This window comes from Daucus carota, chromosome 3 (assembly GCF_001625215.2).
Source record: "Daucus carota subsp. sativus chromosome 3, DH1 v3.0, whole genome shotgun sequence".
NCBI classification, from domain to species: domain Eukaryota; kingdom Viridiplantae; phylum Streptophyta; class Magnoliopsida; order Apiales; family Apiaceae; genus Daucus; species Daucus carota.
In genome coordinates this window covers 44,922,345-44,949,431 of record NC_030383.2, presented here as the reverse complement: position 1 = coordinate 44,949,431, position 27,087 = coordinate 44,922,345, and the positions used below count along the sequence as shown (strand labels likewise).

Below are 27,087 nucleotides of genomic sequence, written 5' to 3'. Positions count from 1 at the left end.
TTTAACACAGGCACAAGAATGTGAAGACTAATTCACACATCACGGTACAAACTACAACTTGGTCCTCAAAGATGCAGTTTTGTAATTAGAATGTTAAGCATCTATCCACCAACTACATGCATTCCAAAAGTTCATTGCCTTCAACAATATATATAGGTTCTGCTACATATCAGTTATAGTCATATGAAATTGCCAGAAACTGAGATGATAAAGAATTATGTCTCCTATGTCCTGTATCTCTGTCTAGACATTTTTCCAAATAGTAAACACAATATTGTCTAAAAGAGAGACATCAACAACCTTATATACTCCAGGTTACAAGATAACAAAACATCTTAGGGAGTTCTTAGACCGTCACATTATGGATAATATCTACAAAAACAAGGTGATAAAAAATAACTATCATATACTTCGTTACCGAACACATGAAGCCAACAAAGACAAACTGAAAATGGTATTTCTAAAACATTAAACAGCTATCTGATCACTAGAAACTATAAAAGCTTAAGATGCAGAGCAAGCTCCTATGTCCGGCGCAAGAAACATCTGCTAATAGCAAAGTACTTCAAGCACCTCTTATAAACTCCTCTTTTAACTCTTCAAAAGTCTCTCAGTGTAAGCCTGCAAAGATAAATCGGACGTTAGAGCTACATCCAATTTTTTAATACATTTCTACAACCTAATATCCCAATGGACATCTACTTTTTGAAATCAGTCTATATGATGAGACTGTTTTTAATAATAGAAACATGCTATGTGACAGAAATTCAAATTAGGAAACATGTGATAGACAAACCATGCTAAAGCTTTGACGGTATAAACTGGAATGGCAGTAAGTGCAGTTTACTAAATGTCAGAAAGAACTATGCTAACAACAGGAAATTGCAATCAAAGCTGACCTGTACAAGTTTGGTAAGCTTGGGTTTAGAACATGCAAGATATTGATCAACTTTCTCTTGTGTTTTAGGGATATGGCCTCCTTGTATTGTACCGGTTACCTTATCTACCACCTTTTTCACGATAGATTTGTGGACTTCCCTGCTCATCTGACCTTCCTTCCACACGGGCTTTAGAATCTCCTTAACATACTCCACAAGGGCAACTTTGAAAAGCCGCATTTCTTTCTCATCCTTGCCACTATTGCCCTCTCGAACCCGACCTTCTGGATTAGCATTGTCAAACGGAATACCTTCTTCAGGCTTGCAACTCTCAGATTTTACGCTGACGTTTTGATGGGCTGCTATATTTATATCTGGCTTTAACAGCTTCTCTGTAGGACTAAATGCTTTCTCTGTACTGCCTATCTTCTCAATTTTGCCGGGGTCAGGGCCATTAATAGATGGCAAAAGAAACTGATCCAGGGGTTTTGGCTCGCCCAGTTCATAAATTTTATTATTGTTGGCACCTTCAGTAATCCTGTCAGTAGATGAACGAGTGTTCTCGAATGGTGCTGGCTTCTCCTCACAATGTTTACTGTCGGTTCCATGATTTCTCTGTTCATCTGATACGTCAGTTCTGTCATGCTTGCCCAGTTCAATGGCGCCTATAGGCACATGCTGTCCTTGGAACATTGTGGTTTGATTGGGTTGACCTATTGTTGCAGCAACAGAAGAATTGACACTTGCAGAACAAGAAAGAGAGGTTAACAAGTCGGTGGAACTTTTAGGGTTCAATACAGCATATAGTTCTGGAAGTTGTTTCCCGTTGCTGAATATCTCATTCAGAGATGCAGAAAGATTAGTAATTGCTGCAACCTGGTAATTGGTCATGTCATTTTGAGGGAGACTGGGATCTACTTGGCATACTTCAGATTCAAACACCTGTTGTTTGTTGGTACAGTCTTTAAAAAAATTCTTGGACTCATCTTGTTGATTTGGATATAATAGCTGTTTATCTGATCTATTTGGATCAGCTTCATGTCCGTCCACGGGACTTACAGGGATGACATTCCTTTGATCTGCTTCATTAATATTTGAAGGCATAGAAATTGAACTACCACTGTTGTGGTTCAAGATTTGCTCAGGTAGCAGAAACTGCCTAGTGTTCCCAGATATGTTCACCCCCTTCACTGCATTAGAATTATCATTTGGCATAATATTATTTCCTCTCATACCGTCACTCTGTTGAACATAAGAATTTTCAGAGACCAAAGGGTGCCCAACATTGTTAATTAGCTGCTGAGTTGATGCTCCTTCAATTACTTTTTCACAGGTCTGCAAAGATGAGCCACCTGCAGTCTGCACATGTGAACCTTGGGCATCAACCCAGACCCCTCCATCAAATGTTGCAACATGTGTTGATTCAACAGTGTCTACATTTTTTGTGTTACTGCCATTCTGTGTTCTGTTCCACAGATCCATACTGTTGCCACACCTTTCATCAGTCTTTGTCCTTGCAACTGGTGGCTCAGGAAAACTCACACCCCCGGCATTACTATCAACCCATTGATTTGGTCTGGCGACATCAGACACACTAGTAACATGTTCCCATGTAGGACCATCCCATGTTATTTTCTCATCTTTCCAATCTTGATCCAGTATACCAGAAGCCTGTTTCTTAGCAGTTCTGTCAACGTAATTCGTTTTCCTGGTATCAAGGTTGTTCCGGTCATTATTATTCATATCTGAAACACCATGCGCATCACCCCACTTAGGACCATTCCAGTACGTGTTCTCATCATCTGCATGTTGGTCATACCTATCATACTGCAGTTTTTCTTTTACAGCGCCACCTCCTGGATGATCATGAGAGAACCTACAATCATCCCTGTGACATCTTCCCATTGCAAAATATTTGCAAGGAATGTTAACATTCTTATATGGCTGGCGCCTATGATCATGATCAAAAGAAGAACTCCTATTGCTTCTGTCGTAGTTGGAAACTTTATCAAGTGTCCGATATCTAGGCCTTCCATTATCAGCAGAGAAAGCTTCATTAGTTTCATGTCTACCTCTGAACTCTGCTCTCTCTCTCTCTAGTTTTTCATGACTGAGATTGAGATTGTCGTCATGAAGGAATCTGCATTGATCGCCTCGTCTGCACATTCCAACAGAAAAATCTCTGCATAGCTGAGATGATGCTCTGACCACACTTTTTCTATCACCCATTCCATTATATTCACGTCTATGGTCAGAGAGTGTGCTCCTACTCCAGTTAGTATCCCTGTCCTTGTCAACATCTCTGTCCCTTCCTCTGCCCCAGCTCCGTATACCATCGATGTCCCTGTCCATATCTCTGTCCCTTCCCCTGCTCCAGCTCCGGGTATCATTTGTATCCCTGTCCATATCTCTGTCCCTTCCCCTGCTCTGGATATATTCTGTATCCTTGTCCATGTCTCTATCCCTTCCCCTGCTCCAGCTGCGGATATCATGTGTATCCTTGTCCATACCTCTGTCCCTCCCACTGCTCCAGCTCTGTATACCTTCTGTATCCTTGTCCATTTCTCTGTCCCTTCCCCTGCTTCTGCTCCTACTCCTGCTCCCAGCTCTTCCTTTGCTACGACTACTGCTTCTACTCCTCTGGTACCTGAAATCCAACAAAACGAAAATTCAAAAATAAATTTAATTATGAATTGTAACACAAAAAAGTAACTAAAAGTCTAGAACTGTTAATATCAAGAATATAAGTTAAACAGAAGTTATAGGAACTATCCAAAGTTTCAATTAAATCATGGCAGTATGTAACTCGGGATTTTTTTGAGCATATGGCAGACACAAATTAATTCAGTATAATATACATGAACTGTCCGGTATCTCGTAAGTGTAAAATATCCCCTTAAAAAACACCAATTATTATAAAAAGATACTGTCTATTACAAAATCGCAAACCTGTGTGATTGGCTCCAATAAATTTCTGATGGAGGGCTATGATTATGTTTTCCTCTCCCAGTAAGGCCAGGAGACCTGCTGTAGCTTTTATCCCCATCCCCAGCCCTTTCAGTTTTTGGCATTTCATTGTAGTCTTTGCGACCATTATTGTCTTGCCATATTTCAGAAGACGACCACCGTGAACCATTGTTAGAGTTTGATGCATTCTTGGCCTCCACATCTGACCATTTTGCATGATGACTAGAATGAATTTCTCTCCCATGCCTAGCATCATGCTTACCAAATTCAACAGAATTCTCAGTTTCCTCCTTGCTATCCCATAGAGACTTGCGTTTTCTACCACTCATGGTGCACCCTTGTATAAATATACTTGAGTCCCTATGTGCTATAATAAAGATGTGCAACCTGCACAACAAAGTGAAGAAGAGTGATTAATGTCACAGATTTAAGCAAGTTTCGTATAATTTCACAATATATCTGGCCACTCATTTGGTGTTTGATTTGATCATGTTTAAAAATCAGTTGTGAAGTAGTGAACAACCAATAAGCCAGAACTCAACACAACATAGGTAGAAATATACAAAACTTCCAAAACTTGCTTCTTCTTTGCACTCATGTAGATCTATAATCGTTCTAGCAATTCAAGACAACATTTCAGAAGACAAACAATTTCACCCTTTTACTTGCTACCCAACCCTGTTCTTTTCTGGCAAGGTTTAATTAACCCAAACCTGCTCACTGACACATATAGTGCTATCCCTGAATTTACTATTACTAACTAGTGTAGGCAACCAGTGACCTAGCCAGGTCAAAAGTTGAGGGTGTGCTAAATATTGCTTATTGAATATCCTACACAAAACAATAACCAATATAGATATTAGATACATTCTTTTTATAAATTGAGTTTATCAGGATCCTAGACTCTATGTTTTTCATTTTCTAATACTATATCATATCAAATACAATATGCGATATGGTATAATATTTCTCAACATATTTGGTTAGTTACAGAATTTTATACCAACTTGTAACATAGTTAATAAAAAAATTACTATAATAAATTATAACTTCATTTATAAATGTGACATAATTGCTGGAAATTACCCTAAATATATTAATCTGGATATACTACTAATCAGTATTATTCGTTGCATGATATATTTTAAACACTTGGCATAAAGAAGCATTTACAGTAATGTCAAGTAGCCAATTCATTGTTTTATTTAGGAAAAAAAAAAACCAGTTCATTTGGATAATAACTACCGACTGCATATTACTACTGTTGACAGAGGGAGTTCAGTTGGGTCGTGGCATAGCTCACCTATGAAGGAATATGTGAAATCAAAAAACAATGGATGAGAATCACCATATGAAACATGTGAAGTCGCAAAATTAACCTTTATACCACGGCCCCACACACAAACACTAAAAATCAGGAGCAGTGAAGGAATTGCAGAAAGTGAAGAAGTTACTTGCTTTTTAAATCGCTAATCACAGAAAAATTTCTAAACCAACATCCCTTTTAACCTTTTATAGAGGAAATCTTTGTAATTACAAAGGTCGGCTTGGTTGAACATCTCACTTTATTTTCCTCGAAAACCCATTATAAATTCATAGTGTGGTATATCTTGGGCAAGATCTATCAACTCACCATAAGGACCTGACTATAATCAACCATAGACAAACAATGAGGTCAAAAACTTAAAATGTTGATCTCAAGTCTACAGGACTATTCCAAACTTGCATGTGCTCAGTTAGATAATTCGCTGTAGAGTACCTCAAAAGCATGAGTATGAATAAATAGAATAAGCACACTGAACCAAAATGGTCTAGGTGCTATCCAAATTAAAACCAACTCAGACCCAAAGTTCTGAGTTCTCCACCCCCTACATCATATAGCTGATCCTGTCTGATCAGGGCACCGGACAGAGCTCAGGCCCGGGGGTAGTAGCTGAAAACTTTTCCGCAAACACAGAGGACAATTGCAAACACGCCTAACTGGCTGCATATACATAATTTAAATAACCTTCTCCTGCCACAAATTTGTAATTTAAAGAACCTTCCGCCGCCACATGGCCCACACATTTCTAATATAGACTTCAAAACCTGTCTGTTAGTCGTTCTCAAGAATTGGCTTCCAACGATGCTCAGTCGTTTCCTCGCTATCAAGAAAATTAATAGATTCCTTTCATATACCTAATTTAAATAACCTTCTGCTGCCACAAATTTGTAAATTAGATTTCAAATCCTATTTAACAGTCATTATCGTTTCCTTGTCCTCAACAAAATTAATAGAATACTTTCATTAATAAATCGATTTTAATAAACCTCCCACCACCACAAGTTTGTAATTAAGATTTCAAATCCTATTTATTAGTCAGTGTCAAGGGTTGGATTCCACCGGACTTTCAACCGTTTCCACAATCATGAACAAAATCAACAGATTCCTTTCCCGACAGTTATAGCCCGATGACGCTTCTCGTCATCGAATATGTCTTTGTTCTTTCGAGCAAGTTGCAATTTATCATTGCTCTCATCAGATTGACTCATCTCATAGTTTCCAACTTTTCCCCATCGGTGCTTCGAGAAGTCATAATCATCATATCAACAAACACCTTATACGCACCAAGCCTAACCAATTCAAAGTAAACGACAACCAACTATTCATATCGCGACAAAAACAGAAAAAAAATGACATAAAGACAAGTTATTTGTATAGCAAAAAGAACATTATGTCAGTCCCAAATAAGTATAACATAACACGTATAGTTTTGTCGCACCATAAGCCTTAACTTAACTGAACCTGCCGCCACGAGTCCTCTTCCTCTAAAGAGGATAACACACACAATCATATCAATTCATACGGAATCAAACAAATCTAATTAGCAACATATAATAAACACTAGTAACAGATTAGAAAGACACTTGGATACAAACAACAACTCATCCAGCTAAAAATTCAAAACATTATTTTCGAAGCTTGTCAAAGTTGCTTCACTGTGCACCATACACAAACACACATCTTAATTGATAAATATATACACACATATGCACACAATGCCCTAAATTCAAAATGAAGAGGAGAGAGTTTATTCAAATAAAGAGAGAGCTTACCTGAGAGTGAAAAGAGAGATCTAGCAACACAATTAAAGATAAAGATGTATAGAATTAGGGATTTGAATTGAATTGAGACAGGGGATTTAACGGCGGTGTCCGACAAGGAGGGGATGGGATGGAACTAGGTTCAGGCTGGTCAATAATAACCAGAGTTGCAAGTACTTTCGTCATATAGCTCTATGTACACGTGATGTTTTGCCCCTTTTCATCTAATTTTTAATATATTTTTGGTCTATTTGCTTTTTAAAATTTTTTGTAGTGGTATTTAATAAATTAAAAAAAAAATGTTATGAACCGTTTTCAGAATTAGAATTAGAATTTAAAATTTTTTGTAGTGGTATTTAAAATTGTTAACATTATTCTAATTCTAATTTTAACTATGTATAATATACATAATATTATAGTACAAGTGAAATATTTTATAATATTAAATTGACATTAGAGCTCGGAACCAAAAGTTTATAATTTTATCTAATTAAATTAATATAAAAGAATTATAATTTTGTTACCAAATTTATTTCATTCGTGTGTTAATATTATTAAACATAAATTGTATGTATCTAAATATGTTTGTTTTTGTAAAATTTTATATAAAATTACCTTTAAATGATACATGACTTTTATATTTGAATTTGAGAATTCATCAAGAATACTACTTTTTGGATATTACCTGCAAAAATAGTATCTTCTCCAAAATCTTTTAAATATATTTATATTTTAAATCTTATTTGCAAATATACTACCTTCTGTGATGCACCTTTTAAATATACTATTCTTTGAATTTTATTTGCAAATGTACCTTCTTTTGATGCACCTTTTTATTTCTTAATTACTTATCTCTCCTCTCTCTCTCTGACATCTCTTTCTCTCACTTTCTCTCATCACTTCTCCTTTTTCTCAGCTCATTTATCGATAATAACTGCAATTTTATCTCCATCATCGGCACCTCATTAAACACCTTAACTGTCGATATCAAGCCATCAATCTTCAACAAAGGAACGCCATGATTAACAATCTGAAAAAAAAAACTAACATTGCTGAGGCTTGTCGGATTTCCTCGACCACGACGGCGCGACGCCGGAGAGATCAATGACTGGGATCTTGTAATCGGGTCGAGTTTTCGGGTCTCCTATCTCTCACATCTCTCTCTCATCACTTCTCCGTTTTCTCAGCTTCATCATCTCAGCTCATTTCTCGATAATAATTGCGCTGTTTTTTCCATCGGTAGCTCATTAAACACCTTAACCGTCGATATCAACGCCATGATTAACAATCTGAAGGAAAAAAAAACCCTAATGTTGCTGAGGCTTGCCAGATTTCCTCGACCACGACGGCGCGACGCCGGAGAGATCAATGACTGGGATCTTGTAATCGAGTCGAGTTTTGGGGTCTCCTATCTTTCACATCTCTCTCATCACTTCTCCATTTTCTCAGCTTCATCATCTCAGCTCATTTCTCGATAATGATTGCGATTTTTTCTCCATCGGCAGCTCATTAAACACCTTAATCATCGATATCATGCCATCAATCTTCGACAAAAGAACGTCATGATTAACAATCTGAAAAAACCCTAATGTCCCCGAGGCATGTCGGATTTCCTCGACCATGACGGTGCGACGCCGGAGAGATCAATGACTGGGATCTTGTAACCGGGTCGAGTTTTCGGGTCGGACTCCGAGGAAGGTAAGATGGGGGGCGGGTGGTGAAAGAAGCGGGGGGATAGTTTTGAGACCAGAGAGATAGTAGTGGTTGCTTTTGAATTGATTTGTAGTTTGTTGTTTTAGTCGCTTTTTAGGTTGCAATGTTAATATTAGAATTGGCCCTACAAGGGCGTTTTTCAACCAGTTGCAGCAGCTTATTATGCAAATAAATTTAATTTTCAAAATATTTTTTCAAAGTTGCATTTCTGGTTGCATAAGGTTGCTAGCAGTTGTATATATGATTTTGCAAATATTTTCAAGAATATAGTATTTTTGCAATTTATTTTAAAAAAATAACAAGATTTTTACACAAATTCTTTTAAACTGGTTATTTATAAAAAAAACTTTAAATTTTAGTTATAACTTTTCTGTAACACCAACAACTCGAATATGTTGTAGCATATTATAGTTTGAGTTAAGTTATGAATATTATATTTATCAGATCTTCGTTTCTTGATTTTAGCAAATCAAGAAATTATAATAGTATCCTCCTATACAAATATTCGTTAACAAAAATAAGAAAAAGCTCAAAATTTTCTAATATATGAAAGGAATTATTTTCTAATATATGACAGGATTTATAATCATTTGTAATTAGAAAATTCGAGACAATACAAATATTGTTTTCCATAAAAACATTTTAAGACGATGATGATAGTCGACCAAACACGCTACATAATTCTTGATTGACTTGAATATATCGTATAGAGTTCATGCCATCACGAGTGAATCGATGAGATTACGGTCACGGATGGCAGCAGATCGTATCATTTTGTATTTGGTAAGATCTAAATTTGATTTGTCTGGTTTGGGTTTGGGTATAAATATTGAAAATAAATATCCGAACCTGATCACCAGATTTCAGTTTGATTTCAATTTTTAATTTAAATCTTATAACAACAATTAATTAAAAATAAATAAATTTATATTATTGTTAAATAATATAATAGTTCACATCTTTTTTCCAATATTCAGAACACAAAAGTACTATATGAAAAAGTTTGGTACACTGATTGAGGTGTTGGATTTTTCAAATGCAGGTCAAGGATTCGACTCATTCTTGGCATGCATGTGAGTTTAATTTTTAAAAAAAAATACTATTTCTTTAGAAGTAAATTTTATTTTTCATTGACTTCCGCACATTTTTCTTGGCTATAAATATAATCAAGTGAAAGGTTATGGATTCTAGTATTTATGATAATATATTCAGATTTTAAGAAACTTATTTAATATTTATTTGATATAAATTAACCAAAATAATTGTAAAATAAAAAATATAATAATAAATAAATTTATTAAAATCTGAATATATTATCATAAATACTAGAATCCATAACTTTTCATTTATTTTTTTTTGTCAGGATCTACATACTCGTAGATGAGTTGTATCATAGATACAATAGCCGCATCAGGGATTACTTTCATCCAATAAAGTTTATCATCTAACCGAAAGATACGCAAAGATATCTCCGGACGTTTAGATAATAAGACTTTAAAGTCTGATAAGAAAACCCGTAAGGTCTCTCTCCAAGATCCTGAAAAACAAACCAAGCAAAAACAAACATAAGAATGATAAATTAAAGAAAAAAGTATTTTGGATAAAATAAACCCAATTATGGCATATAAATCCTGACAAAAATAAATATAATAATATAACATCTTATTCAAAAATAAAAATTTTAGAACTAATAAAAATACGATACAAATATGAAAAGTGATAATGTCTAACCAAAGTAAGAACTTTGGTTAGACACACAATATAAAGAAATCGTAATACATATTAATATTTTCTTGTGGGAACAAAAATACAAAAACAAAAATTAAAGTTTTTTGTTAGGAAAAGAGGGAAGTTACAAATTAAATCATATTTATATCCCGATCAACGTAAATTAATTATTTAATAATCCTTATACTTATAGCCAAGAAAAATGTGTGGAAGTCAATGAAAAATAAAGTTTACTTTTCGAAAAGATATTGGAAGTATTTATTTGATATTTTGTATGACTTTAGTGGTTCAAATGAGATTAAAAATTTCCGAGTGATCCACTTGATATTTTCTGGTGTAAAAAGTGGTGTAAAAAGTGACCTAGTTGATAATTAACACGTTTTGTAGTTCAATATTAGCATCAAATATGTTAAATTTAGTTATCAATAATTATCTAACTTACCGATTATAAACATTAGATTAGATTTAGAGCCTGTTTGCGTGAGTTTTAAGTTATATTCGATTTTAAACTGAAAAATATTTGTTTGTTTAATACGTCAAAAGCCGGCTCTAAAGACATAATTTGTTTTAGGTACTTTTTTTAGTGGTTTAATTTTTTAGAACTTTTTTATTAGAATTACCAATAAGTCATAAGTTACCCACAAACCACTATTTTTTTAATTATTGTTTATTACATTTTTAATAACCCCGAGTCGTTAATAAATTAAAATTATCCGAAAAGACATTTTGAACTCTCAGCTTATCATATTAAGATCTCGTTTGAATGAGTTTAAAATTGTGATATATGATTTAACGTGATAAGTAGGGAGTTTTAAATATCTGTTGGGTTATCTTGACATATTAATGAACTACTAGCAGTATTGTAAAAAGCGGTAATCAGACTTAATCGGCGAAGTCATGGAACAAGGATTAATCGGAGATTAATTACATTGATCGGAGATTAATTGAAATAATCGGATATTTAATCAGTTCGGCGAGTTACGGAACAAGGATTAATCGGTGATTAATCACCGACTTTTAGAACAGAGACTACTAGCCTTTAACCCGTGTGAAGCACGGGCGAGAATATAATTCGTAATTTATTATTAAAATTCTAATATCATTTTATTAATATTTTAGTATAATGAGTTAAACTTTAATTAAATTATATTAACCAACTGATTATATGTTCTCACGAAAAACTAGCTTTTACAATTGTTATATATTTATAAATATTTTCTGTTATTAATATGCGATGAATAATCAATTAATTTTATTTTCATATGTATGAAAAAAGAAAAGATATTCAAAATTGGATGTCTATGATTTTATTTTTAACATCATTATAATTTTTTTATGAGATTTTACTCCCTCCGTCCCTCGGAATTGTATACATATGGATTGGGCATGGAGACTAAGAAAAGTGTATAAAGTAATGTAAAGTAGGAAGAAAGAGAAAGAAAAGTGGGTAAAGTAGTGGGACCCATCAATATATAATTGATAGATTTGGAAAAATAGTTGAAAGTAGTGGGTGAGCGTGAGTTTTATATTATAAAACTTGACTATTTTGGGAAAGTTTTGAAATGTATAGAATTGAGTGGGACATCCAAAAAAAGAAAGTGTATAGAATTAAATGGGACGGAGGGAGTATATGATAATATATTGTCATGAGTGTTTTTAGTATTTAAAATTAATTAACAATGTAAGAGTAATAGACTCCCCATGTTGTAGACTTGTAATTTTAAAGGGAGAGCACCAAACAAAAAAATATAACTAAAAATTTGGTTGGTTTATTATAATATAGTATAGATGGTTATTAAAAATATAATAATAAAAGTAAAATAATTTATGAATAATTTAAGATTTATGAATAATTTTTATTAAAAAAAATTAAAAAATTGAGTCACCAAAAAAAGTATCTCAAACTAACTCGTAGCTTGAACTTAGTTTGTGTCTTATTTTAAACTTTAAGCCAACTTCTAACTTATTACGCAAATAGCCTTGTTTAGGAATTACCGATTAGTTGTTAGCCGATTGAATTAAGTGTTTAACTAGCTGATTGAAGTAGATGTTTTGACTAGCGGATTGAATTAGCAATTTCTCGTGAAATTGTTTGGTAAACAGCTGATTGATTAGTTTTTTCTCACACGAACCAAAACCACTAAAAGCTCGTCAAAGTAGTTTTTTCAAAATTAGCCTTTTGGATCTAAACCTCTATTTCATTTCATTAACTATCAAACACTAATATTAGCGAATTATAGTGGTCAAACCTCTAAAACACCTCAAATCTCTAATTTTGCCCAAGACCTCTAACTTCCAAAATAAGCCATAATCTTATTCTATTACACACACCCCTATTCAACAAACGGGTTAAATGTCGTTTTGATCACTCGACTGAATAGAGACTTGTAATTGGGTCATCCAACTCAAAAAGTTTTCAGACACATAATTATACTCTTAAAAATTTTCATTCAAGTCACTGGCCGTTACACTCCGTTAAAAATTTGACAGAAAACTGACTAAGTGTCGTGACTTGGCTTAAATAAATCCACCGTGGCAAAACACCATTTAACCCTTCAACATACTAAAATCCCAGCTGAAATATCACTAAATTCTAAAATAAATAACACTAATTTCTCTAACAACCTAATCTCCATCTCCATCTTCACCAACCCCACCTCCTTCGGCCTCGTCTCCGCCATCACCACCACCACCTCCACCCACATGTCGTCCGCCCCTCCATATCCATAACCATCGCTTTCATTATTCTTATCACCACCAAATCCACTCCCACTTCCACCGCTCGTTCCGTCTCCGACCTCACCTATCACCTCCACGATCTTCCCTGCTTTATTGCCAATTTTAAACACACTGTTCGATTACGTCTCTTTGCAAAAACAACATAACAAAACCAAATACTCATTCCATGTCCACCACTTCCACCTCCACTATCCCTATCACCGCCACCTTAAATGGACAACGAGAACAGATGGAGATCTTCATGCATTTCTGGAAGTTTTCACCAAATTTTAGAACACAAATCACTAAATTACAAAATAATGTCACTAAACCTAAATTTTAAAAACAATATCACCAAATTGTATTGGTTTTTAATTTTTATTTAGAGATTGGTTTGATATATGTTATCGTACTTTTTCGAATTTAGAGTTCGGATCATATTTGGAATGAATCTTTGATTTGGGAATGATTTCAGTTCAGTATACTTAAAATCCAAATTCTATTCTACACTCTTTCGACTTTAAAATATGATAAATATTATTTTAAACATATAATCAATTCTTTTTAGAATGCAACATCTTGAAAGTTAAACAATTTATATTATATTATTAGTCAATCATTTTAATGAAAATAGTTAGATATGCTCCAGAATAACTTGGCATTTCAAAAAAGATGGTAAAAAAAAAAAAAAAAACACGCAAAGGAGCAGAGGGCGCAACAGCAGGAGACTAAAGGACAACGTAGATACTTCAGGAACACGTATGATTCTACAACAGGGAAAGTAAAGTGAATATTCTTTATAATTGACTTGAATATTTTTACATGTACATACACTTGATGTGGTTCAGAAAAAATAGAAGAGATTCTTGCTTTGGCTACTAAATTCATGAGGCCTACATGATACATGATGACCACATCATGTTGATAAACGCCGCTCGAAAGTGACAGATTTTTTTATTTAAATAAATATCTTATTGCTATTATTTGTACGTTTCTTCTTTCTCTGCCTTAATCTCATCATACAAGAACTTGACTTGGTTTTTATCTCTTGAATTTAATTTGTACGAGTGCTGTTGGGTGATGGAAAGCAGAAGAGGAGAGGCAGAGATTGACAGATTGCCTATAGACCTCTTGTCCCATATTCTTGTTTTCATCACTTGCTTCAAAGATTTAGCTCAGTAAGTAATCTTCTACGAACTCTGTTTTTTCATTCTTTTCCTTACTAATTTGCTTTTCATCATATTTAGTCTTGTGGGATTTTTTTTAATTTTTATTTAGATGTAATTTGCACATACAAAGGTATTATACTAAGATATAAGAGGTGATTTGTAGTACTGTGATTGGTGAATTGTAGTTTAAAGAAACGCGGGTGTGTGTGTGTTTGTTGTAGAGCAAGCAGGGTGTGTAAGAAATGGAGGGAAGGGGTGAAGCGATCGCTTGGTCATAGGGAGAAGCTGAGTTTTGTTGGTTGGAAAATGGATGATGACTCCGCTACTCGAATTCTTTTTCATGCCTACTCTCTCAAGGAGTTGGACATGTATGTACAATGCTTTCTCTCTTTTAAGTATTGATTGTAATTGTGCTTACCTACATCAATTATTGTTTTGTTTTGTTTTTCTGATCGATGATCGTAAGACTAAGTCTCTGTTGTTAACACAATTGACATTATGAAGATGAAAACTTGACTGACTATATGAATCAAACACATGATTCGGGGATTGATTGGATATTTATATTTGTGTGTTTGATCTCGCTTGCATTACTTTATGGTGGTGTTCTTGCTTTTCTGAAGTAACTGTAAAAAGTGTGTTTAAGTGGAAGATTGAAGAAATTTCACTTAAGCTAATAACTATTACACATAACCCTTGCAAGAAAATGATGTGTATAATCATATAAACACACTGAGTATTGAAGTAATTTGATCCACTATAATTCAGTATTGTCTTGTACTTCTAAATCTGATAGATTTTGGATTGTGATGTGTCTCTTCAGTTCAAAGAGCAGGTGGGGTTGCCGGATAACTGATAAAGGCCTGCACCAAATATCACTAGCAAAATGCCTTGGTAATCTGTCCTCGATTTCCCTATGGGGTATGACAGAAATCTCTGACAATGGTATTCGTCAACTGGTATGCAGATTCATATACTCAGATTTCTTATCATTTTCCCCTGCAGATAATGTTTAAAGCTTTATATTATGTCAATTTGGTTGTTTGGATTACTTATTTCAATTGAATTCTTAAGATATTGTACCCCTGCTTTGGTGTCTGAAAATTGATATGATTATCCAGCACAGGCTATTTTTGCAACTGTTTGTAGATGTGGGTTCTATGCGTCCGAAATATAACACGTCAGGGGGTCCGAAATGTTGGCAAAAGAATGTTCATAACAACTTTGATGTTTTGAATGCATCAATACATTTGGAACACAGGGATTTTGATAGTAAATCAGTCATTAGTTGGCCGTTGATTGAACATGTGTTAACTGTAGCATTTTGTGGTCATGTTTGTACTCAAGTATTAAGGTCTCTTTGCTCTACCACAAAGAATAGTGGCTCTGATGATCTACTTATGCCACCAGGTATCAGGAGCAACTTCTTTGCAACATCTTAACATTGGGGGTACATTCATAACAGATGAATCTTTGTTTGCAATTGCAAACAGCTGTCCACATTTGAAGGTAAGCTTCTGCAAGAACACAGATTGCATATTTCACTGGTTATGTGTATTTAACAACATACGATTATGCAAATCTGTTTTCTCAGCACAGGTTTTCAACTGGTAACCAAAATTGTTTTATGCTTACAGTAATTCATAAAATATTCGATTTTCTGCACTGCACCTTGACTTTGTTTTATAAAATTCAGTAAGAATCAGATTTTAGTTTGGGATATTTCTTCAACAGTCTATTAACCTCTGGTGCTGCCGTCACGTGACTGAGCACGGACTACTGGTTCTTGTAAATAAATGTCAGAAACTTGAATCTATCAATGTCTGGGGTATGAGGGTTCCCATGGAGTGCTTTGTTTGTTTGGTCAACATTAGCCCAGCTCTTCATTTGCAACCTGAGGGCCTGTTGCCGCTTGCAGAAAGGGCATCTCTGTTGCCTGTTTTTTAAGAAACTATCACTGGTTGTGCAAGAACAACCATTTGTCAAGTTAAAATTGGTGCAGGTAGTGTTTCAGATGTATCTCACAATAAATATTCCATAACTGTATCTATCAATAATCAATTCATCTCTGTATTGTTACTCAAAGTTCTTCTGTACTGATTCTTTATGTGAATATTGTATTATACAATCAACACTATCCCTGATAATAAAATCATCTGGAAAAGGTTTCCCCTGCCCAATATGTCAGTGTTTTTATTGATCTAGACATTTGATATTGTAATAAGTCACCATGGCTTCGAATAGCTTTCGAGTAGCCATGATAACTCAGTTGATGCAGTCATTAAGAGGGTTGGTTGCCATTACAGTGTAAATTTCTGTACTGATGAATAAAAGACCATAATAGGGATGTATAATACCACCCACAAAAATTAAAGAAACAAATATTAGACTCGCTTTTCAGTTTTGTAGATGTAAATTATCATCTGTCGTAACCATTCTGACCAAGATCATGGATTCATGGTTGATCAAAACCATGCCAAGAAGCCCATGGTGCAAGCTCATTGTCCCCTAAACGAGGATTTTTCCGTTGTAATATAACAGAAGGAATCTTTAGATCATGAGAATAATCTTGATTGTAGCTGACATGAGTATCTTGATTGATGTAAACCTCAGAAATATTGCTTATCCAAGACATAAGCTCCACTGATTTTCTGGATAGATTCAGAAGAGGGCATCCTTTGATAAATAAAACGCGTAATGCAGTAAGTTGATGAATCCCTAGTGGTAAAGTTTCCAAATCAGGACAATTCACAAGTTTGAGCTTTAAAAGTGATGTACAACCCTCCAACCACTGTGGCAATGCTAGCAAAGAAGGGCATTGCTGTATAAGCATGTATCTCAGAGTTGTACCTTGTTGAAGTTCACATGGCAACTCTCTTAACTCAGGAAGTCCCCGTATAACAAGAGACTGAAGCGTCTTGGGGCCTTTCACTGCTTCTGCAGTCGACGTCCCAAACATTGCACAGTCCATTATCCAAAGTTTCTCTAGGGAAGTCAGACAAGTTACATTTTGTGGAAGAGAAACGAGAGCTGGACATTGAATGATATATAGTGCCCGGAGTGCAGTGAGGTATTTTATTTCTTCGGACAATGATTCCAGATTACAACATCTTGAGACGGTCAGAGATTGAAGCGCACATAAGCCTTTGAGACAGTTCCTCGGCAAACATTTCATTGTTGAGGTCAGATATAAATGCCTAAGACTGCAGAGATTACCAAAGTCTCTTGGCAAATTCTGGAGCTGGACACAACCCAAGAGATAGAGAGTCTGCATATTTAGCAGATTACAGATGGAATTGGGCAATTTTCGGATCCTATGGTTACCATAAAGGGAAAGGTACCTTAAATGTGCCAAGTAACCAATGGATTTAGGCAACGTTTCAAAATCTGATTCACCTAAATCAAGTACGCGTAAACACTCAAAAGTACTTATGAGTATGTCAAGAAATGGTTGGCTAATAGGTCCAACTTTGAAGGGGAAAGAAAATGAACGAACCTTCTTCCTGATGAGAAGTAATCCTGGAAATTCTTTATCCCGCAAGTTTTCTTCACAGAACAACAGATGCCGCACTCTTTTTGAAATGGACTTTGTATCGCAGTTGACATACGAAAACAATGTTCCTGCCACAGACCTTGCAAGATCATGCACAAGATCATGCATTCTACATGTTAATACTTCACAGTTAAAAGCCTCATCCACATCCTGAAAAAATGACCTTGATAACAGCTCATTGAAATATTCATTCCCAATTTCTTCCAACAGCCGGCTTTCCTCTGATTGTACAAATCCTTGTGCAATCCATAGATTAATCAGCTCCTCTCGGGGTATATGATAATCCTTTGGGAAGATGGAGCAGTAAGAAAAACATTGTTTCAAGCTTGTTCGCATTTGGTCATAACTTAACCTCAATATAGGCAGGATATCATTCTCCTTCTGTGAAATATTCAGGATGTCATTATCTTTGATGTAAAGGCAATCGCGTTCTTCAGTTTTTGTGCACAATAAGCTCCCCAAGGTTCGCACTGCCAGAGGTATTCCACCGCACTTATTCACAATTGCCTTGCCAATCTCCAGTAGCTCTGGATTTGCATTCTCTTGTCCTTCTTTGAACGCACATCTTACAAATATTGACATACATTCATCATTTGACAGACACTCTAACTCATAAGGTGCACTTGTTCCCATGATTGAAGCCACAACTTTGCTACGAGTAGTGACCACAACCCTACTTCCTTCAGCACCACAAGTTAACAAATCTCTCAAATCTAGCCATCTCTTAGGATCTTCGTTCCAGACATCATCCAGGACAAGCAAGAACTTCTTAGACATCAACTCATCACGAAGACGTATTTGCAGCTGATCAAGGTCCAAGTGTGCATTATCAGCACCAGTGGCAGCCCTTATGATTCTCTCTGTCAACATCTTGAGATCAAACTCTTCGGGTATATACACCCAGATTCTTTTCTCAAAATTCTCAACTATCCTTTGATCATTGTAAACAAGCTTTGCTAGAGTTGTCTTCCCAAGTCCACCAAGTCCAACTATAGAAAGCATAGATATATTTCTAAGCATGTTGGAGGCTAGCAAAAGCGACACAATGTGCTCTTTATCAAGGTCTCTCCCTACGACATCCGAGGCAAGTACAAAAGAATGAGTCTGTTCCCTCATTCTGTTTGTTACCTTGACATCTAAAAATCTCTCAGTGAAACTAAAGTTTTTTCTGTCTGCAGCAATATTTTCCATTCTTTCTCTCAGCTTTTTTATTTTCTGAGTCATGGAAACACGAAACACAATAGTGTTCGATCTCGAAAAGAATTTACCAACCATTTTATGCTTTTTATCACGGCTACTCATTTCCTGTCGCAGAGCCTCTGTTGCAAAATCATCTAGCACATCCTCTGCATCATAAAGAAGTTCATGAAGCTTTTCTAACCAATCTTTCACTTGCTGGCTCCTAGCTGCTTGTTCATCAGCATCTAAAAGTACTGCTTGATTGCTGATAAAGTGATTTCCAGCCTGCTGAGCTCTTTCTCCATGCCCCATAGAAGACTAGTACCAGTCACAGAAAGAGTGGCTAGCTTGCCTAAAATTTGTCCTGCAACTTGAAACAGAAATGTTTCTGCCATATGTTCTCCTTCAAGTGTATGTTATTGAATGAGTGGTGAGTTTTGGAACTTGATTCAAGAACCAAGATTCAAAATCGATACTGGTGAAAAGAATTTGTTTTGCAGGAGCTTTAGCCGGAGGAAGAAAAGTCAGTATGAGGAAACTGTTGGCCACTTGCATTTTGGTGCATGAGGACTTTCGAGTCAACTCTTGATCTTGAGTTTTTTTTAGAAAATAAAACAAGTGAATGTCAATAAAAATAAATATAAAATTATGTTATAATTATATTTATTTTTATTTGTTTTCATCTTTTTAAAAAAATTCAAGAACTGAAATTTATGTAATTTACTTTCTCTTCATTTGCTTATAGATTTTTGACCCTTCTTTTTCTGTCAACTGTTTGACCAATAACTAATATATTTATGTATTTATAAGTATTATAAATATTTATATTTATAAATATTATATTTCATAGATATATTCATGTTAGAAAATATTTATATTTTTATCATGTAAAGTAATATATTTTCATTCATGGTTATATCATGTAATTTATTATTTAATGGTTTTATCATAACATATTATGTACCCTGACAAAAAAAATCTAATAAAAAACGTTAAAATAGTCGTCTCAGTTGTATAGCATGTTTAAGTTTAACAGGTACTCATATCGTGTTCAAGGCGCTAATGACATTCAAATTACGTGGGTATTCCCGTTACAGTACATCCATCACCAACTTGCCAATCGGCTACTAGAATCAGTTTGGGTGTCATACTTTCAGTCAAAAATCGAATTAGCAGCAAATTGTTGACGATTTTTTTTTATCGTGAAAAATATTTAATTTTATATTTTTTGTATTGTATGCATGGCCAAAGCTCGTATGCCCTCTAAACACCGAATCTAAATTATTTTTTTCAGCAGAAAAAATAACGAATAATTTATCGCCAACATATAATCAAAAATTATTGTTGGTAGTATTGCAATTTACATTAATTTAAGGCAACCTAAGTTAAGACAAAGCTAAATCCTTGTGATTAACAAACACATTCTAAAAAGTTAAAAAAGCACCTCCAACAAAACAAACTCTCTCTCTCAATAAATATACATGTAAACCCAGCTTTTGCTTTCTCACTTGACTTGCTACTACTTGGGACACTGTGAATTCTCTCTCTCTCTCTCTCTCACGATGTTGTCGTGTTTTACGGAGAATCGTATGAGCAGATGCACACATCCCACTGACTGCTGCTACCACTACATCTTCTTGTTTGTATCTATACTACTCATCACTACTTCAACTTCTTGTTCTGATGGCACTTGTCAGGTCCACTTTTTATTTCTATCTACATCTCTTGTAATTATGCATAGATCATATGTGTTTGTCACTATCAATGTACAATTGTCTAAATTGGAAGCTGAATCTTTCAAGAATTACATTGTATGCACAGTTTATGGAACCATGTTCAACTGCTACTGATTGTGGGCAAGGTTTATATTGTGGGAATTGTCCAGAAATTGGCAAGGCTCAGCCCATTTGTACTAGAGGCCAGGCTAACATTCCTACTTCTATTGTAAAGATCCTATCTTTTTATCATTTTGTGCCTATTTTTTTGTTGATTTTTTTGGGAATTTTGTAAATGTTATAACTAACATTGTGGTAATGTGTGTTTGTGTTTGTGATGTTTTGTCTGATTGGTGATGAGGGTAGATTAGTGGTTTGCCTTTCAACAAGTATACCTGGCTCATGACCCACAATTCGTTTTCGATTGTGGATGCACCTCTATTAACTGGCTCTCAGAGAATTACTTTTTATAATCAAGAAGATACTGTTACTAACCAGCTCAGAGTATGTCATTGCATTTTTTATTGATTGGTTTCTCGTAATTTGGTTGTTATTTTTGTTGATATTATGTTGTTTGTTTGTTGTTCAGAATGGAGTGAGGGGATTGATGTTGGATATGTATGACTTTGAGAATGATATCTGGCTCTGCCATTCGTTCCAGGGCGAGTGTTTCAATATCACAGCCTTTGTATGGTCTATGATCCCGCAGCTTTAGTTCAATGTTCAATATTTTTGTTTAGGCCGTTTTGTAACATGTACATTGTATTCTTTTCAGCAACCTGCAATTAACACATTGAGGGAAGTTGAAGCATTTTTGACCCAAAACCCGACTGAGATTGTCACTATTATTATCGAGGACTATGTACATACTACAAAAGGATTGACCAAGTTGTTTGCCAATGCCGGATTGGACAAGTACTGGTTTCCACTCTCCAAGATGCCAAAGAAGGGTGCGGATTGGCCAACCATTACCAAAATGGTCCAAGAGAATCATAGATTGTTAGTCTTCACCTCTGACTCCTCCAAGGAAGTAGGTGAGGGAATAGCTTATCAGTGGAGGTACATTCTGGAAAATGAGCGTAAGTGCCTAAAATTGATTGATTTATTTGTTTTCTCATCTGTACTACATAAATTATTATCAAGCTTATGATCTGGTGTGCGTTTTAGCTGGAGATGGTGGAGTGATACAAGGGTCCTGCCCGAATAGGAAAGAATCAAAGCCGTTAAACTCAAAAAGTGCTTCCCTTATACTACAAAATTATTTCCCAACAATACCTGTAGAAGATGAAGCTTGCAAGGAGCATTCAGCTCCGCTTGCTAATTTAGTTGGAGCCTGTTATAAATCAGCAGGGAATGTGATGGCAAACTTTTTGGCAGTAAACTTTTACATGGTACTGAAAGTTTTTTTTTGATTGCCACGCGCAGGCTTATATGATAATTTGATTATGTGTTGATTCCTAAATGAGATTATTTGCAGAGGAGTGATGGAGGAGGAGTTTTTGATGCCGTAGACGAGATGAATGGTCATACGCTATGCGGTTGCAGTACTGTCACTGCTTGCCAGGTCATTATCTTACGTATAAAACTTGGTGTTTAGCATGGCTTATGTTTGATGATGAAAATTTGAATGAAACTTTCTAGACTTGAAACTTTGATACCTAGAGCTTAAAGTTCTAATGGAAGATATTTAACTGAGTGTAAATACTACCATGCATCCTGTACGATCTTGATAAAAACGAATAATTAGTATGTTTGATAAAGTTGTATGATCTTGCAGTATGGTGAGGTAGGTGATTTGCGACGCTATTTTTTGTTAATTAAAACTTCTGGTTATTGTTACCTTTGCGTGTGATTCAGATCCTCTTTGCTCCCTACACACGCGCATGTGATTGAGATGATAATTTGGTCGACGTGACTTCAGAATTTTTACTTTGTAGATACTTAAGTGCAGGACATGAACTTAAATTTAATTATTTCGAAAGTCTGTATCTTGACTTGCTGCTGCACATATTTATAGCAACTCACATCTCTTGGCTTTCGAGAAATCCTACTTGACATAAAAAGTTAACCGCTTTAATGATTGGTTAAGTGATTGACAGTATGTACGGTTAATTACAGAAATGCATTGTCAGCAACCAAATTTTCATTAGTAGCTTATATTTGAGGACTGAAAGAACAAAGTATTTTTTTATTTTGATTTGAATCCTTTCTGTTACTTGATTCAGTCTTCTAATGCACAAGTGAAATTTACAGGCTGGTGCACCAGTTGGGGTATGCAAGAATATGTCTCCATCTAACACAACTCCAACGACAAACACTGGAGGAAGTTTTTCTGGATCTGTTCAGCTGTCTGCATCAACGTCAATGTTCCATGATTTGAATTTTATGATTTTCTATATGTGTGGCATGTTGATTTTTTTATTAATCCTAAAATAGATACACGCTTTATTTCAACACTACATGTATCACATTATATTGTCGGGCTCCTGGTGTATTAGAGAGTAAATTCTTGTAATATCAGAGTAGGCGTACTGCATGCAAGTGAAGATTGATCTTGTTAGCTTTAATATGATATAAAATTTAACCGAGGTTGAAGGTTGTGCAGATTTGAGTTAGAAATGGATCAATGCAACTCAAATATATGGTTTAGGTATGTTTAAATGTATTGCTGCTAAGTAATAGAAGTGCTACACTTAATGTTGCTTATGACGTCACATATGTTTCAGTTTCTTCCTTATTTTTCTATGCTTACAGTTACCAGATCTAATATATGACTATGCTAAAGATTCCTTGCGAGAACTGTATCTATTATTTCAATTGTTCTCATGATGTTTTTCCATTCCAGTCATGATTGATGATAAAGTTACTCTTATGCACAAACAAATATGTTCATAATCAAGCATTAATTTGATTTATAACCTGATTATAATCTCTCTTTTTTTTTTTCATTAATATTCTAATTGTATGTTTTGCTGTTCTATCTCATCAGGTTTCCAGACAGATATGTGCTGCTTGCAATTTGTAACTGTTCCTGTTTGTAAGGAGTTAATGACAAATTTGGATCAGTGTAGGAGCTCCTTTCTTATATGTTTGTCTTAATTTTAATTCTAATTCTTCTGTTGTTGGAACCAAATACTGTAGCAAGAATCAATTTAATCTGTTTACATTGTAATTGCGAGCAAGAATACAGAGGTTGATTGATTGTTAGATGAAGAGCAGAATGCCTTTGCAGTAAGCAAAACTATGAGCAGTATATATACTAGTGAATCTCTTCGAAAACAAAATTTAAGAATAAAAAGAGAACGATATATGTTTAATGGATATGCAGGGCTTATAAAATCACTTCTCAATTAAAATTATGCGGTGAAAATGTAACTGATAAAGATGTGTTGGAAAAAAAGTCATTTCATTTTTCATGCCGACAATATGATCTTGCAGCAATAATATCGTGAATAAGGATTCACCAAATATTCTGAACTTATATTCACGAAATCTGCTGTTGCTGTCTCTGACAGCAATGTCAATGGAGCGTAAATAAATTTCTCCTAAATATATATTATTTAATGATAAGTTTCTAAAAATTAATAATTTAATAATAAAAAATCCATTTCCTTGCAAATGAAAAAATAAATAAAAAATATTTGTATCTTTGTGAAGCTGGCAACACAAGCTTGTTGCAAACCTACTTGTGGCGCAAATAAACATTTTGCTACTCTATTATTTATGAATAAGTCTAAAATGCAGATAAATTATCGATACCAAATTTTAAATTTATAAATAGGTTCATATTGGAGCTTCTGTAAAATAGAATTAGTCCATTAAGAAACTTGTTGCTGAGCTCTGAACTTATTATTAAAACGTACAAGAGAACTGAGTTTATAGTACATAAAAGTAATAAATTTGTTTTCTTGAACTTATATGAAGGTCTAGGGATTATTTTTAAATATTTCAAATTTCTTGTTTACATTAAATGAATTAAAGTTATTGTCATACCATTTATTTTATGTATTTTTTGAAATTGTTATAAGTACTCGTTTGGTTGGATGTAGGAAGTAACTTCCGAGAGATATTTACATTTCTCTTCCATAAAAACTATCTAGGAAGTTTAATAATGGTTGACAAAATTATATGGGAAGTCTAATAAACATATTTGGTTGATAAAAGTGAATTCTATACTAATTATGTTCATTATTTTGTTTCACTAAATTTTAAATTTATTATTAATAAATTTTGAATAACATTTTTATCCTTTAATTTATTATAAAAATAATTTGATCAATATTTTTATATATTATTATTACTTATTATAACATTGACCTAAGATGTATTTTATATAAATATTTACATATTAATTTATTAAACAAATTAAGTATTCAACTTATTCCTGACTTTTGATATTTATAAGGTTTTGACAAAATAATATTATTAATATGTTGTCATTTTCTCTTTATTATTTTATTAGATTAAATGAACATATTCTATAATTTTGATAATGAAGAAATACAATTTAACAATTATATTTTGAGTTACATAAAATAACAATAATAATAACAATCCTATAGTTTTTTGAAATTTACTGATTATTTCTACTATTATATGTGTCAATATATTATTTTAGAACAACTTATGTTTTTTCCCGGTATATTAAATAAAAATTAAATTTACGTGTGTCCCACAATAATATTTTAAGTTGCACATAATGAATAAATAAATAAATAATAATTATAATTTTTAAATTTAATTAATTGTTATTAATATTATATGTATTAGTATATTATTTTACAGTGGATTATGTAGTTTTATGTTATATGACAAAAAAATTAAATTAAGTGTGTGATGCAGGAAGTCTGAGTAACCGAGTGGGGAGTGGGTAATGTAATTTCTTGGTGACTTCAACTTCCTGTATATTAAGTCAACCAAACAACTGCATATATTAGCACTTTCTGAGTATTTTAAATACCTGACTAATTTCTGATCTACCAAAAAATCTCTAAAATTGAATTATAATATAGTTTACACTTTACATCATAAATTATCGTTTCGTAGTTTTGATATTGAGTTAAGTTTTGGATTATTAACGACAAAGCAGAAACTTACGGGCCCAGATTTGCTCCTTTTCAAGTTGATAGTTACTTGAAGATGGCCTAGAAGAAGAAACACCAAGACTGCAAGTCTGCAACTAAACAAATTTTGGTTGCTGTTCATCAGCACACAATACTGGAAAATAACTTGTCAACTTCTTTTCCCGCTCAAAACCAAAAGGAAATACTGGTCCATGGAACATTTGGATCTTTGCCGAAAATGAAAATTTGTGGGGAATCAAGGCACGAGAATAAAAGAATAAGGACAGATGATAGAGACCAAAATGAATGATTTTGACTATGGAAGTGTATGGAATGTGAATGATGAACCTCTAACGTTTTGTTGTGTTCACTTGGAGTGAATGGAATGGAGGGAGAATGAAATGAAATTTGTACTCTAAAAAGGTGTTGATAAAAAAAATGTATATAATTTTCATTCTTTCAATCATTCTAATCTTACTATTATAACCATAACTCTAACCCACAAGTTTTGGAAGGAATGCTCATTCCATTTTTACATCATGTTTCTTCACAATTTTTCTCACAAAAAATTTAATTACATTCATATTTTGTCACTATTATTTCATACTTTCTTCTTAAAATTTCTATATAAATTTTCATTTCATTCTACCCTCATTCCATTCCATGAAGTGAATACAGAATAAGTGTATGGAGTGAATGGTGAACTCGTTCTTAACAATATTAAATAAAATTTCAATTTTATAAATTAAAAATTAAAAATATAAATAATACATCTATACATAGCGATGGCAACTGATCGGATCAGGTTTTCTGAGATCCAGACTCAATCGATTATATTTCGATTTAATTCTGGTTCTGGAAAATGAAGATCCAAAACTAATCTATCGGGTTTTTTCAGGTTTCGGTTCGGGTTTAATTCGGACACTTAAAAAAATAATATTAAATTAAAAAAATTATATATATAAAAAAATGTGATGATTGATTTTTTTAAAATTTAAGAATATAAAAAAGGGTTTGACAAGTGTCGTTTAGTACAATAAACACGTGAAACATGTTAACTTAATGGTATACAATCATTCAACTTATCATTTATATTTTATATTTTTAGTATATTTAGATTTTTTTAATGCGCAGTAACTGAGAAAAATATTGATGAAATGAATATAAATTCTGTATTGGCCATATAAAATTAAGTAAAATGTTAATATTCATACATAATAATTCATAATATTTCAATATATATACTCTACATTAAACATATGATATATATATATATATATATATATATATATATATATATATATATATATATATAGGCCA

General features: G+C 33.8%; 4 protein-coding genes across 5 annotated transcripts; 2 read left to right on the top strand and 2 right to left on the bottom strand.

Annotated features, from left to right (window-relative positions):
- Nucleotides 1-286: 286 nt before the first annotated feature.
- On the bottom strand, nucleotides 287-7,121 carry LOC108214341 (zinc finger CCCH domain-containing protein 38). The gene is made up of 4 exons (XM_017386291.2): nucleotides 6,942-7,121; nucleotides 3,828-4,232; nucleotides 900-3,525; nucleotides 287-621 (listed from the first exon to the last, which is right to left on the bottom strand). The coding sequence occupies exons 2-4, from the start codon at nucleotides 4,172-4,174 to the stop codon at nucleotides 592-594; spliced, it is 3,003 nt and encodes a 1,000-aa protein (XP_017241780.1). The 5' UTR covers nucleotides 4,175-4,232; nucleotides 6,942-7,121; the 3' UTR covers nucleotides 287-591.
- Nucleotides 7,122-13,887: 6,766 nt separating this feature from the next.
- On the top strand, nucleotides 13,888-16,437 carry LOC108215383 (F-box protein At5g67140). The gene is made up of 5 exons (XM_017387882.2): nucleotides 13,888-14,266; nucleotides 14,479-14,625; nucleotides 15,081-15,216; nucleotides 15,668-15,766; nucleotides 15,992-16,437. The coding sequence occupies exons 1-5, from the start codon at nucleotides 14,169-14,171 to the stop codon at nucleotides 16,202-16,204; spliced, it is 693 nt and encodes a 230-aa protein (XP_017243371.1). The 5' UTR covers nucleotides 13,888-14,168; the 3' UTR covers nucleotides 16,205-16,437.
- Nucleotides 16,438-16,588: 151 nt separating this feature from the next.
- LOC108215382 (disease resistance protein RGA2) lies at nucleotides 16,589-19,443 on the bottom strand. Of its 2 annotated transcripts, XM_064089014.1 has the most exons (2): nucleotides 17,754-19,443; nucleotides 17,459-17,653 (listed from the first exon to the last, which is right to left on the bottom strand). In XM_064089014.1, the coding sequence occupies exons 1-2, from the start codon at nucleotides 19,299-19,301 to the stop codon at nucleotides 17,600-17,602; spliced, it is 1,602 nt and encodes a 533-aa protein (XP_063945084.1). In that variant the 5' UTR covers nucleotides 19,302-19,443; the 3' UTR covers nucleotides 17,459-17,599. The 2 variants fall into 2 exon arrangements, with proteins under 2 accessions (XP_017243369.1, XP_063945084.1); XM_017387880.2 differs by having other exon boundaries at nucleotides 16,589-19,443.
- A 986-nt stretch (nucleotides 19,444-20,429) lies between these two features.
- LOC108210923 (PI-PLC X domain-containing protein At5g67130) lies at nucleotides 20,430-23,917 on the top strand. Its single transcript, XM_064089012.1, has 9 exons — nucleotides 20,430-20,686; nucleotides 20,811-20,933; nucleotides 21,071-21,208; nucleotides 21,294-21,392; nucleotides 21,480-21,783; nucleotides 21,872-22,095; nucleotides 22,182-22,268; nucleotides 22,958-23,354; nucleotides 23,694-23,917. Exons 1-8 carry the CDS (start codon nucleotides 20,552-20,554, stop codon nucleotides 23,138-23,140), a joined length of 1,293 nt encoding a protein of 430 aa, XP_063945082.1. The 5' UTR covers nucleotides 20,430-20,551; the 3' UTR covers nucleotides 23,141-23,354; nucleotides 23,694-23,917.
- Nucleotides 23,918-27,087: the final 3,170 nt, after the last annotated feature.